General features: G+C 39.9%; 1 protein-coding gene across 1 annotated transcript in view; it reads right to left on the reverse strand.

Moving 5' to 3' along the window:
- Positions 1 to 2,439: 2,439 nt before the first annotated feature.
- The window catches only part of ttc38 (tetratricopeptide repeat domain 38), a 55,470-nt gene continuing 45,355 nt past the window's right edge, over positions 2,440 to 12,554 (reverse strand). Inside the window, exons 10-12 of the mRNA XM_048607864.1 lie at positions 8,567 to 8,726; positions 6,386 to 6,459; positions 2,440 to 2,891 (exon numbers count right to left, since the gene is read on the reverse strand). Coding sequence (XP_048463821.1) covers positions 2,798 to 2,891; positions 6,386 to 6,459; positions 8,567 to 8,726 — 328 coding nt within the window. The 3' untranslated portion in view covers positions 2,440 to 2,797. The remainder of the gene's footprint in view (positions 2,892 to 6,385; positions 6,460 to 8,566; positions 8,727 to 12,554) is intronic.

The following is a 12,554-nucleotide window of genomic DNA, read 5'->3' on the forward strand; positions in this document are numbered from 1 at the left end:
ATTTATCGCTATTTATTCCTTTAGGTCATTTATCTTGCTGCAAATGCTGCATGCATTTAGGGACGGTGTCCTTAATTTTGTCCTTTTGGTATTAATTCACATTGAAAGCATATTTGATGCCTGACTTTGTCTCTCCTATCTTCTAATTTCCCTAGCAGTTTTTCTATTTCTTGTAACTTCATTTCTTTCAAATTTGGGTTACCCCTCAAGTTCCCAATCCCTTGCCATGCTAGTTTAAACGTGTTCCAACTACACTAGCAAATCTCTGTGTTTATTTCTGGATTCTCTAAAGTTCAAGCTGTGATAGATTGCATGAATGTGGCCCTCAAAGCTCCACTGGGCTAGTCAGACCATGCAAGTGTGTGACCGCTATTCTGGGAATAATGACTCTCTGATGCCACGGTGTTCTGTCTACCAGAGCCAAGAAAAGGTTGACTTTTTGAAGATAAGGAATACTGGCTGAAGATATGCCTCGTGAGAAATATATGAACAAAGGCTGAGATGCATTACAATCAGATCATACATCTTACCAGGGCCATTACTTAATAGACCATTGATCTATCCAAAATGTGATATTGATGCATGGACATTTGCAGGTGACTCTCTGCAATATTCTTTAGCTCATTCCTCCAAAGTCATTTTGATCTGCTTCATCATGCATAAGAGAGAGGGCACTCCACAGAGGGGAAGCCTAAGCAGAGAAGATGCAATGGAACAAGTTGCATCCTCTAATGAGTCTCAGGACAAATCTGGGGATGAGCAGCAAGTCACCACTAAACAGTGAGGCTGCATATGGTCTGAGTCCCATCATTTGGATTGGCATCTACACGTGGGTATGAAGGATTTGAAGCAGTAAGAGCTAAAAATAGGTGATCTTTTAGCCTCTTTGGAGAAACAAACAGAGGTTGATGGCAAGAAGATAAAACTTTTTCCGAACAATTATTTAGAATGAAAATGGGTCAAACTGTCAGATGTTACATCCTTTCTGGCAAGGATCCTGAAACAAACACAACCAGCACAGTAGTCCACAAAGGGGAAAATATTCTCTCATCTTTCGCAATTTCAGTGCCTAAAATGGACACTGCCTTTTTCAAAGAGTGCTGTCATAAAACATTGAGTGTCACCACTCCCATACCACTGTGCCTTTAAATACCCAACAATGACCAACTTCCAGTTCATCATAGCCCACTCCTGTCAACATCCCCAACACATGTGACTGAGTGCGGAGACTCTGTTAACCAGCCTTCTCATCTGGAAGCTACTAATTTCTGGTTCACACTTGAATCTCCATGCTGATACAGAGAAGGAAAAAAGTGAGAATACTGCACAGTTCCCATTCTACCTCCTTCATCACATCAGCAACCATAAAATTCATTCCATTGAGTTTCTCTCCTTATGGCAACCAGATTGTATGTGAAAATAGTGCCCACCTCTTGAAAATATAGCACATTGAACTGTGTTGAATTAATGCTTTTAGCAATACCTGAAGTTGAATACTAGAATCAGCCTTATAGGTCATGTTGTGGCTGGACAGGACATTGGTGAAGCCACTTTTAGAGTACCATGTACAACTCTGGTCATCCTTCTGTAGGAAAGATGCTGTTAAACTTGAGGGGGTGCAGAAAAGATTTACAAGAATGTTGCCAGGACTGGAGGATTTGAGTTACAGGGAGAGGCTGAATAGTCTGGGGCGTTTTTCTCTGGAGCGTCAGAGGTTGAGGGGCACCATTACATAGGTTTATAAAATCATGAGGGGCATTGATAGGGTGAATAGCCTAGGTCTTTTTCCTGGGATGGGGAGTCCAAAACTACAGAGCATATTTTTAAGATGAGTGGGGAAAGGTTTAAAAAGAACCTGAGGGGTAACTTTTTCATGCAGAAGGTGGTGCGTGTATGGAAAGAGCTGCCAGGGGAAGTGGTGGAGGCTGGTACAACTACAACATTTAAAGGGCATCTGGGTGGGTATATGAGTAGGAAGGGTGTAGAGGGATATGGGCCAAATGCTAGCTAATGGGACTATGTCATATTGGGATGTCTGGTTAGCATGGACGAGTTGGACTGAAGGATCTAGTTCTACGAGTAAGGTACAAGAGGCACAGTTTTCATTCTATGCTTACATTAATCACCAGAACAATTGGCAGCAAGCTAAAACTTACTTTTGAGCTGAACAGCAAAAGTAAACACCAAAGGAGCCAAGCAGAATTTAATTTTGAATCTGGACACTAAGGGTGAATGAAAAATATAATTAAATCCTTGATGGGAACTGGAGAAATACTCTGAATGCATCCACGATGAATGGGGTCCAGATAGAGGAATGATGTGAATACCTGAAATGCTGGACTGGAATTTTAGTATTTGGAACAGGACCTTGTTGTTGTTGAGCAATTACAGGCACAGAAATACATTGAAAGCATAAAACCCAAGGAATGAATCACAGGCTTGAGTCAATCTGTCATATTTTACACTACACAAGGATAGCAGAAGTACAGAGTTTTCATCCTGAATCTATAACATTATTTAAGGATATACAATTAGTAATCTAATCGTAATTCATTTTTTAAATCCACAAAGGGATTGTTTTACCACTGTTCCTCACAGAATTTCTTTGTTTCTTTCATCCATATTCTATCCACTCTCCTTCCCATTGTTTTTCCCTAATACCCTCCTCCTGCTTTTTTCCTCCCCTGTTCTAATCACTCCCTCCCTCAATTATAATCCCTATAAATTGTTAGCAGATGACTATTAAACCAAGTTAAAGTAATTATCCCATTTGTATTGAATGTGCCTTAGATTTCTTTTAGTCCACATTATGCAGTGCTGTGGCTTTGCGAATCAGCCTCTCAGTCATTGGAGAGTTTGGTCTAAAAGCATCTCGCTCCACGAGGAGGCATCTGTTGGTGAAAGAAAAACATTAAACTTAGCAAATTACACACTATGTGGTCATGATGTTAAGAGGAAATGAGTACAGACCGAAGTTCCACTTCACGTGAATGCTCTGAAATTGAATAATGAAATAATAAGGCACTTAGCATACTCATCTGAATCACACCAACACCTCTGCTAAATAGTAAGACAACTTCAAGTCTGTTAAGTTGTCAATGCTACTTCCCCAGCTGAATTTCAGGATTCATTTGTTTAATCTTCTGAAAACAGTTGTGGTTTTCAGGATGATAATTCTAGTTGTTATATTCTTGAAATATAAACCTAGAAATTACAGTGACTGAAGTTAAAATATGTAGAATTCAACCACTTATGTAAAATTCAGTTTTCTGCTTATCCCTAATTGCCTTTGAGAAGATGATGGTGAGTTCCTTGAGTGTTATGTACACCCACAGTCCTGTTAGGAAGGGAGTTACAGGATGTCTGCTGAACACCAGTGAATATAATTTCAAATCAGGATAGTGAGGCATAAAGGGCACTTTCAGGCTGTGGCATTCCTCTGCTTGGTTGCCCTTAATCCTTCTAGTGGTAGAGATCCCAAGTTCGGAAGTTGCCTTTTGTAGATGGTTGACAGGCTTTTGGAAGTCAGGAGAGAAGTTACTCAATGCGGAATTCTGAGCATCTTGCAGCCACAGTGCATCATTGATTCTTGTGATTTTCAGGTAATAAGGAATAGCAAGGTGAACTTCGTTCTTAGTAACTGTGAGATTACACGAGTTGTTTATAGTGTTATAAAATAACTGCAGCCCCACTGACCAGCATATTGTCCAATAAGCCTAGAAATACAACATATTTATTATTGTATGAGAAATTGTTTCAAAATGTTGTTTTATAATTTGTTGATTGCTTGGAAAACAGTAACAAGTAATGCAAAGTAAGGTGGAAAGCTCTAATACCATCCGTATTCCCAAAGCTGCAACTAGTTCCAAATCATGACTGGTACTTGATCTACTCTGATCTCAACCATCGCAGGAGACTCCCAGGATAAGAGAAGAAACATTTTAGGGATGTCCCTAGGATAGCCTAAAAAAATCAAACATCCCCTTCGATTGTTGTGATCAGCTAAAATGGAGACAGTTCATTCAGTAAGGCACTGAATCCATTGAGAGATTTCATTGGGAGCTGCAGAGACAAAATCGAGGTGTCAAAAGGAACACAAAAACCTGCAAACACCTCGTCTATCTGACCCTACAAGCACCACTTTCACTGCATGTGGCAGGGTCTGCAGATTGAGCACATTGGATTCTGAGATGTCTGATAAATTCATCGAACTAGAGTGGAAACCAGTCATGCTCAACCTGAAGCACTGCCTAAGAAGCCTAATAAATTCAGATAATACATGTTATGAACCTGGTGGTAATGGGTTTGAATTTCCACTGGTCTAGCACATTGTAGCATTATGTTAGGCAAGTGTAAGGTGAAAACCTTGAGAAATAAGCTGGGCTGTATTTAAGTTGTGTTTCAGTCACTGTTCCAAGTTCCAGGGAACCTTGCTTGGAGCAAAATGTCTGCCAATTTCGAACAAGATGATCTCTGATGGAGGAGTAAGTGCCAGAAGGAGACTCCTAGGTTGAGAATTCAAGCAGTTCAGCACTCTTAAGAGAGAAGGTGCAGCAGTATGCCAAGCAGCAGCAAAGCATCCCGTCTGGGGGTCCAAGGCACTGCACTTTATTAAAGGGCCAATTTGAGCTGAGTTTTGTTCTCTGAGCCATAGTGCCAGTGGATAGCTGGTATGAGCCACATTTCTTACTTATCCTCTATATGCCACATCTGTATCCTTTAGGGATGCATGTCACAAATTCAAAATGGAGGATATCAATGAGTAGGCTGAGATATTCTTCGGGCTGTTAGTCCGGTAGATTTTCATGATTAATATACAAGTAAGTGAGCTGAGCAAGATGAACAAGAATGGATGAGACCCAAAGGAATGTTACTTTTGTGTGGTATCTGACTTTATCTTAAGGTGAGAAAAGATAATGGAATAAAAAGCTAACCAGTTGATTTTTGTTTTTTAGTTGATAGTGATTCACTTCATATGTCAGGTTAGGGTAATTGAAAGGTGAGTCCATGTAATAAACAAAAGCATTAAAAATTCCATCTACTTAGCACCTTTACCAACCACAGGAAATCCAAGAATGCTTTACCGTCACTGAAACACTTTGGAAGTGTAATTATGTCATTTAGGAAACAGTAGCTACTTTGCATGAAGCAAGATTCCACAGCCATGTGAGAATGCTCAGATGTTTTTGTGATGTTGATTGATGAATAATTCTTGACTTCATATCAGCGATAATGCCTCTTCACTTTAGAGTACGGTCATGGGATCTTTAACATCCACATGAGCAAACAGCTAATATCTCAATCAACACCTTAAGTTGGTCGAAATTTAGTAGTTTGACCAATCAAATCACATCTGGAACACAGCGCCTTACATTTGCCTTTAATAAGATATAAGTTAAGGTCTTGGCTATCTCCTTTATATATTTTGAGGTCTGGTCCATACCATATGTCTGAAAGGTTACAGAAAAAATCATCTGACCACATTTCTTTGATTTATGGATTTACCGACCACGTAGTCATGGTCCAATAATTACTTGATAAAGCTATTTTCAATTAATAGAAAGGGTAAAGGAAGCAGCTTCAGGAGTAACTTTGAATAGGAAGTTTCATATCAACTTGAGATAGAAATATTTTCAGAGTTGTGGGATACAACAAGAGAATGGGATGGATTGAATAGGTTTCCTAAAGAGACAGTGCAGGCATAATGGACTGAAAAATCTACAACTCTGCAAATTGGGTCAATGAACATTTTAATGAATCATATCACAAAATTGCCACATTCTGGAAATAATTATCACACTGGGATGCTACCTTGTCAGTGGCAGGAAAGGTGTCTGAAAACCCTCCCAACCAGAAACCAGTTGAATTTCTACCATGTCAGGAGGTCACAGTGTGAACTCTGGTGGCTGCCTGTCTGGCTGTAGGGGAGGGGCATGAGATGTACCTCTACTTTAGGCATTTTTTGGTCAAGGAGCTCCTTCCTCCTTGACAACAATAACTGGCCACACAGCAAGGGTTCTGTCTGCCCTCCACTAACCCACACAGCCTAGGCATGTCCCCAGCTGGCCCCAGTGTCCACAGACTCCTCCCCCTTACTTAGCTGTGAGAACACACATCCATCACTTTCTCTTTCTCCTCCAGTCGCAGCTCCTGCAGTGACCACCAGTCTTGATGGCACCTTTTGATTGGTTAGCAGCCTTTGAGGGCAGGTAACCATCTTTAAAAGAGACAAGAATTAACTGGCAGGTAATTGGCTGTTGTTGTCAACCTGCAGCCCATGTCCCGGTGAATCAGTAAGTTTGCGCCCCCATCTTTTCTTCTACACCCTCCTAGTTTTCAGGCCTGATACCAAAAGCCTGTTGACTCCACTAAATCTGGCACGTACCTGGCTAGTTTATGGTGAGCTCTGTTGTCTGATTTTAAAGCAGCATGGATCAATAACTGGTTAAAGACATCTCTCTGCAAGAAATGAAATTGTTTTTAAAAAATGAGATTATATGCAGACAAATTAATCCAATTATCACAGTTTTGTTCAAATTATATGGCACAATATCATAATATATTCAGAGTTCTACGGCAGGAATTCTCCCTGTGGACTTCTGAACCTTGCTAGTAGGCTCTAATGGGAATCACAAGTCGACACAATACGGGAAATTGTAATTTAATCTGATCTTCCACACAGCAGCCAATAATAGGCAAAGGGGGACTCACCATTAAGTAAGGTCAGTAAACTAGCTGTAAAAGCTGGACGGTCAATTGGAGGGCTTTTAGTTTGAAGGCAGTAGCATGATGCACTGGGCGCTAAATGGAGAGGATACTTCAAAATGGAGACAATTCTTGCAATTCTTTGAAAAATCATTTATATTTTTTAAAATAGCCTTTCTTTGCAGTCAATCTTTCACTGTGGTGGGACCAATCCCTCTCCAAGGTGGCTGAATGCTGCTGCTGTTGCACCTAGGCAAGTAGGGCAGGCATCTAAACCTGCCTGGAGGACTGGATCTTCACTTGAGCTATTTTGCGTAAACCTGTTCAGGTGTGCTATGACACCTCTTAAGTAAGTGGGACTTGAACCCAGGTTTCCTGACTCAGAGTCAGGCATACTATCACTGTGCCACAAGACCCCCAGTCTCTACTAAAACACCATCTTCACAAAGCTAAACTGGTCCTTGGCACCTACAGGAAACTGGAGGCATTTTTAAGTGGGTTGAATAAGCCTAATTGAGTGTGCTGCATACAGGCTGGTGACCTAGCCCTGCCACTCTCCCAAACCCACAAATTAGAAGATGCGGCTAATGGCCAGTAGCCCTACTTTAACACCTGTCTGCCCCTTCTCCTGATTTCAGCAGGAATTAAGAACCAAGCCCCTGTCTCCAAAACTGAGGAAGAGAGCAAACAATAGATAAATTAAAAAAGTCATGTATCTAATGCAAGTAAAAATAAGTTGAGTAAATAGACGTCCAGATTCTTTAACTTAGCTTGTTCAAAGAAATCTGACACAACATTATTAGAGGAATTATTTTCATTCTGGCCATTCTGCTAGGGAAGTTTGGTTTTGTGAAACTTGTTGAAAATAATGCATATACAATTAACTGAAAGTGTGGTGGAGGCAAGTTTAATTGAGCCATTCAAGAGGACATTGGATGATTATTTTAATATAAATAGTGAGGAAGAGTTTGGTTAAAAAAAAACAGGGCATTGGCGCTAGGTAATGGTGCTCGTTTGAAAAGTCAGCAGAGGCAATGAGTTAACTAGCCTTCTCCTGCACTATAACGCCTCTTTGAGGTAAAGGCCACTCCACTCTGAGCATAAAATTCTTCCTAATGTAAAATTCTATCATGTTGTGGTAAATCTTCCCTAGGTGATCCCTTTAGCACAAGGTTGTGAAGTAGACCTGTCTCATTGTACAGTAAAATATTCAAAACACCCGATTCCTAATTGCTTCCTCAACATACTCATCCAGAAAACTATCGTTATTTACATTTCACAAACATATCCTCCACTCTTTTCATTATAGATTTTGCTCCCCAGTGCATGTGAAAATTGAAATCCCCCAAAATTACTTTATCCATATTAGACATCCCTCTTCTGAATTGGCTGATAAAAGAAATACAGTGGATCTTTGTATTTGGATTTTCACGTATTGCCAAATGACCAGCTTGTTTAGAAAATTAAAGGGGAGTACCACAATGAATAGGGATTTGGTTTAATTCACTTAAGAGCAAAATCACACAAAAACAAAAACTAATCACACAAAGACAAATCTATAATTCTTTACTCCCCATCTGTGGGTGATAGGGAGAATTGGACCTTTCAGGACTGAGATCAATAAATTCCTGTCAGGTAAATGCATCAAAGGATTTGGAGCAAAAGCATCTAAGTGATGCTGGATACAAATGAGCTGTGACATTACCAAATGGTGGAGCAGGCTCAAAGCATAAATGGTCTACTTCTGTTCCATATGTTGCCATCACTTTAACAACATATTTTCAGAGCCAGTATCTGTTGAGATTAACATCTAATCTGATTCCAGCTGATTTGATCTTTCTGAGAAGACATTAGAAAATACCTGTGCATTACTGCCTCCAATGTTCTGAATCCGGTAACGAACTGGATTTAACAGATCCACACTGCGACTGTAATTTCCATTTGCAAACTCTGCTATTGCCTGACAGATAGGAAGTCCCAAATCTTTACAGATTTGGTATTGATAGTTTTCACCAGGAGCTCTGAAAAGATAAAAATATATATTCTACAATCTGAGGTCTGATGCACATGGTTCACTGCATTTTGTCTCATGTCAATCAACATTTTTTTCAGAAATGGACTTAAGCAGATTTTTTGTTGTAGATGACTCAATGGAAATACACAGCCTAATGTGAGACTTCACCAAATACTTTTTTCACAAGTAAAACAAATTTGGTATCTATGTTAACTTTGCATCAATCTGATATTATAGAGTCATAGAGCTGAACAGCATGGAAACAGCCCCTTTGGTCCAACTTGTCCATGCCGACCAGATATCCTAAATTAATCTAGTCCCATTTGCCAGCATTTGGCCCATATCACTCTAAATCCTTCCTATTCATATACCCATCCAGATGCCTTTTAAATATTGTAATTGTACCAACCTACACCACTTCCTCTGGCAGCTCATTCCATACACTCACCACCCTCCGTGTGAAAAAGTTGCCCCTTGGATCCCTTTTAAATCTTTCCCCTCTCACCTTAAACCTATGCCCTCTAGTTTTGGACTCTGCTACCCTGGGGAAAAGACCTTGGCTATTCACTCTTTCCATGCCCCTCATGATTTTATAAACCTCTATAAGGTCATGCCTCAGCCTCTGACGCTCCAGGGAAAATAACCCCAGCCTATTCATGACAGAACCAACATGCTGGCTGGCAGAAGAGTCATAAAGATCATCAGAACCCGGGAACAAAGACTATCAAAACTGTGTTTCCAGTTTTTCCCCTCTGCCTATAACCCAATCTATCCTGTCTGTCAGTGTGTATGTAAGTGGGAATTTATGAGGTAATAAGAGTTTTAATTGGTGGTATTATATGCTAATGATTTAAAGCTGTTTATATGTAGGTGGAGTCTAATTACTTGTAATAAATAGAAATTCTTGTTCAGTTACAGAAATCTTGTCTGTGCTTTGTATTAATCTGGGTCTGAAAGTCAAGTAAAATGAGGAACTTTACATTTTGTAACATCTTTAACTTTTCTGATGACTCCAGTTAAAGCAGGGCACAATTTAACAAAATTTGAGTATTTGTCTGGGAGTGGATTAAAAACAGAAGCAATGAGGATTTGGGCATGGTATTGGTCAGTAATACAGATCAAGAAAAACATTACATTCTGTACTGCACTTAAGACAGCAAAGGACCATCTGGCAAGGTAGAATTGTCCTTAGCAGTCTTAAGGAAAATTTCAAAACCCAGGTTGATTGACTTGGCAGGTAAGCTGGAAACTGCATTGCCGAACAGAGCTAAGAAGGCAGAAGTAATTGAGGTACTAGTAGGGCACTTGGATTTTGAGGAAATACAGAAAAGACCAAATAACCCAGTGATTCTCAATATTGTTATCTTCAAAGTTTCAGACAATTAAAATTGCAAGATCTTTGCTGCATTGCCCTCTTACTGACAATCAATCTAGACCCGAAACGTCAGCTTTCCTGCTCCTCTGATGCTGCTTGGCCTGCTGTGTTCATCCAGCTCTACACCTTGTTATCTCACAATTAGAAACAAATTAGTTTTCCATTTCCTAATTTAATATAATATTATGAACTTAACCACTGAAATTAGTTGCCAATGTTATAAATAGATCCCCAGATGTGCAGCATTTTGATAACAAGTGCGCTTGAGTCGCACAATACAAATGTGACTTTCAGCTGCTGGTGTTATAACAAAGCCATGCTTTATATCAAAAAACACTATTATTTACTTGCTGAAAATCACTGATTTAGTTTTAGAAGACTGAAGCAGCATTTTGGTGATTTGAAACAACAGCTACTAGGGATGGCTAGATATCTACAGGACCGTACCTCACAAATTCCAGGGCCATTAAAATGGAGCTAATGGAGCCAGCCTGTCTAGAAAACTGCAGAGACAAATACCTTGAAGGAGTATGACTGGACCATCCCCTAAACAATTCATGAAGTAGCCAATCACTGAAATATGCAACTGAGCAAGACCAAATATTAGATGAAATCACCTCAGACATTGAACTCTGGCCAAGAAAGGAATTCATTCACCCATAATGTATTGTAACTGATGGACATGGAATCCATTAGCCCCGATCATATTTAGATAACTTGTCAGTTAACGAGTTATACAGCACAGAAATAGACCCTTCGGTCTAATTTGTACATGCCAACCGGATATTCTAAACTGATCTAGTCCCATTTGCCAGGATTTTCCCATTTCCATCTAAACCCTACCTATTCATATATCCATTCAGATGCTTTTGAAATATTGTAATTGCACCCACTTCCACCACCTCCTCTGACAGTTCATTCCCTACATGTATCACCCTCTGCATGAAAAAGTTGCCCCTCAGGTCCCTTTTAAATCTTTCCTTCTGACCTTACCTAAGCCCTCTAGTTTTAGACTTTCCTATCCTGGGAAAAAAACATTCTGGCGGGCTCTAAAAAACCTAACTAGTCTATCCTCCCAGTAATTTACTTATGTGTGTACGTGTGTGAATCTGAGTGCATGTATGTGTGGAAATGAGAGTACTATATTACATTTATTAGACTGGGTTAAATATGATAAATATTATTCTCCTCCTTTTCTAAAACTTACAAGGAAACCTGTCTCTGTATCTCTTGAATAGTCACAGCACTTAAATAGTTAGAAACTGACTGAATTGACAACCACATCCTTTAAAAAATTAATTTGTGGTCAGATTTGGGGCAGCTTTGTGGCTCAGTGGTTAGCATCGCTGTCTCACTGTGCCAGGAACCTGGGTGTGATTCTAGCCTAGAAGTGACTGTGTGGAGTTTGCACATTTTCCCCATGTCTGCATGGGTTTCCTCCGGGTACTCCAGTTTCCTCCCACAGTCCAAAGATGTGCAGGTTAGGTGGACTGGTCATGCTAAATTGTCCGTAGTATCCAGCGATATGTAGTTTAGGTGGATTAGCCATGGGAAATGCAGGGTTACAGGGATAGGGTAGAGGGATGGATCTGGGTGGGATGCTCTTCGTAGGGTTGGTGTGGACTCGATAGCTTGAATGGCCTGCTTTCACACAGCAGGGATTCTATAACTCTGTGAAATGAGGGGTGGGACTAAAGGGTAGCAATTCTACTCCTCCTCACCTGCTATTAACAACATTCTGGAGTCAATCTGTTGGTTCAAATAAGGCATCTCACTGCAAAATGTCCTCTGTAGCACATCACAGTAGCTCACTGAAAGCAAATCTTTGGTTTTTCCCCAGTAAAAGCCTTTCCTATTTCCTTGTATTTTCTCGATTATGTTCCTGATGGTACCTTCTCTCTTGGAAGCAGTTAATCAGTTTCTTGTGTAGTTGGAATCTTACAGCTTACACAATTGTGTGTTCTGGAAAGTTTTTTTTTTATGGAGGTTTAACAATTTGAGATCTAACAGTTTGTTTGACCCTGTCTTCCTCTCCTTGATACCCATAATCCTTAAATCCGCCACTTTATTATAAGTTGCAGGGTCTAACTGTTTAAGTGGAAATAGTAACATTTTAGCAGGAAGAGAAAGCCCAGGGACTGACCCATGTTTATTTCAAAATGTTAAAGATAATGATCAAACTAAAAGGAAAAACAATATGATTGTGCAAAAGATAATTGACAGATGAGAAGATTAGACAGAATATATCAAAAAAGCAAACAATGAAAAAATAAAGAGAAGTTAGAGTAAAAGAGAAAGCTTGTCAGGAATCTAAAAACAAATAATGACAGTTTCTATAAATATTTAAATCAGAGTTTAAAAGTGAGCATTGGTCCCATAGAAAGTGAGACGCATCATCCTCCGACACTTCCGCCATCTGCAATCCGACCCCACCACCAAAGACATCTTTCCCTCCCCACC

Source organism: Rhincodon typus, chromosome 18 (assembly GCF_021869965.1).
Source record: "Rhincodon typus isolate 14 chromosome 18, sRhiTyp1.1, whole genome shotgun sequence".
NCBI classification, from domain to species: Eukaryota; Metazoa; Chordata; class Chondrichthyes; order Orectolobiformes; family Rhincodontidae; genus Rhincodon; species Rhincodon typus.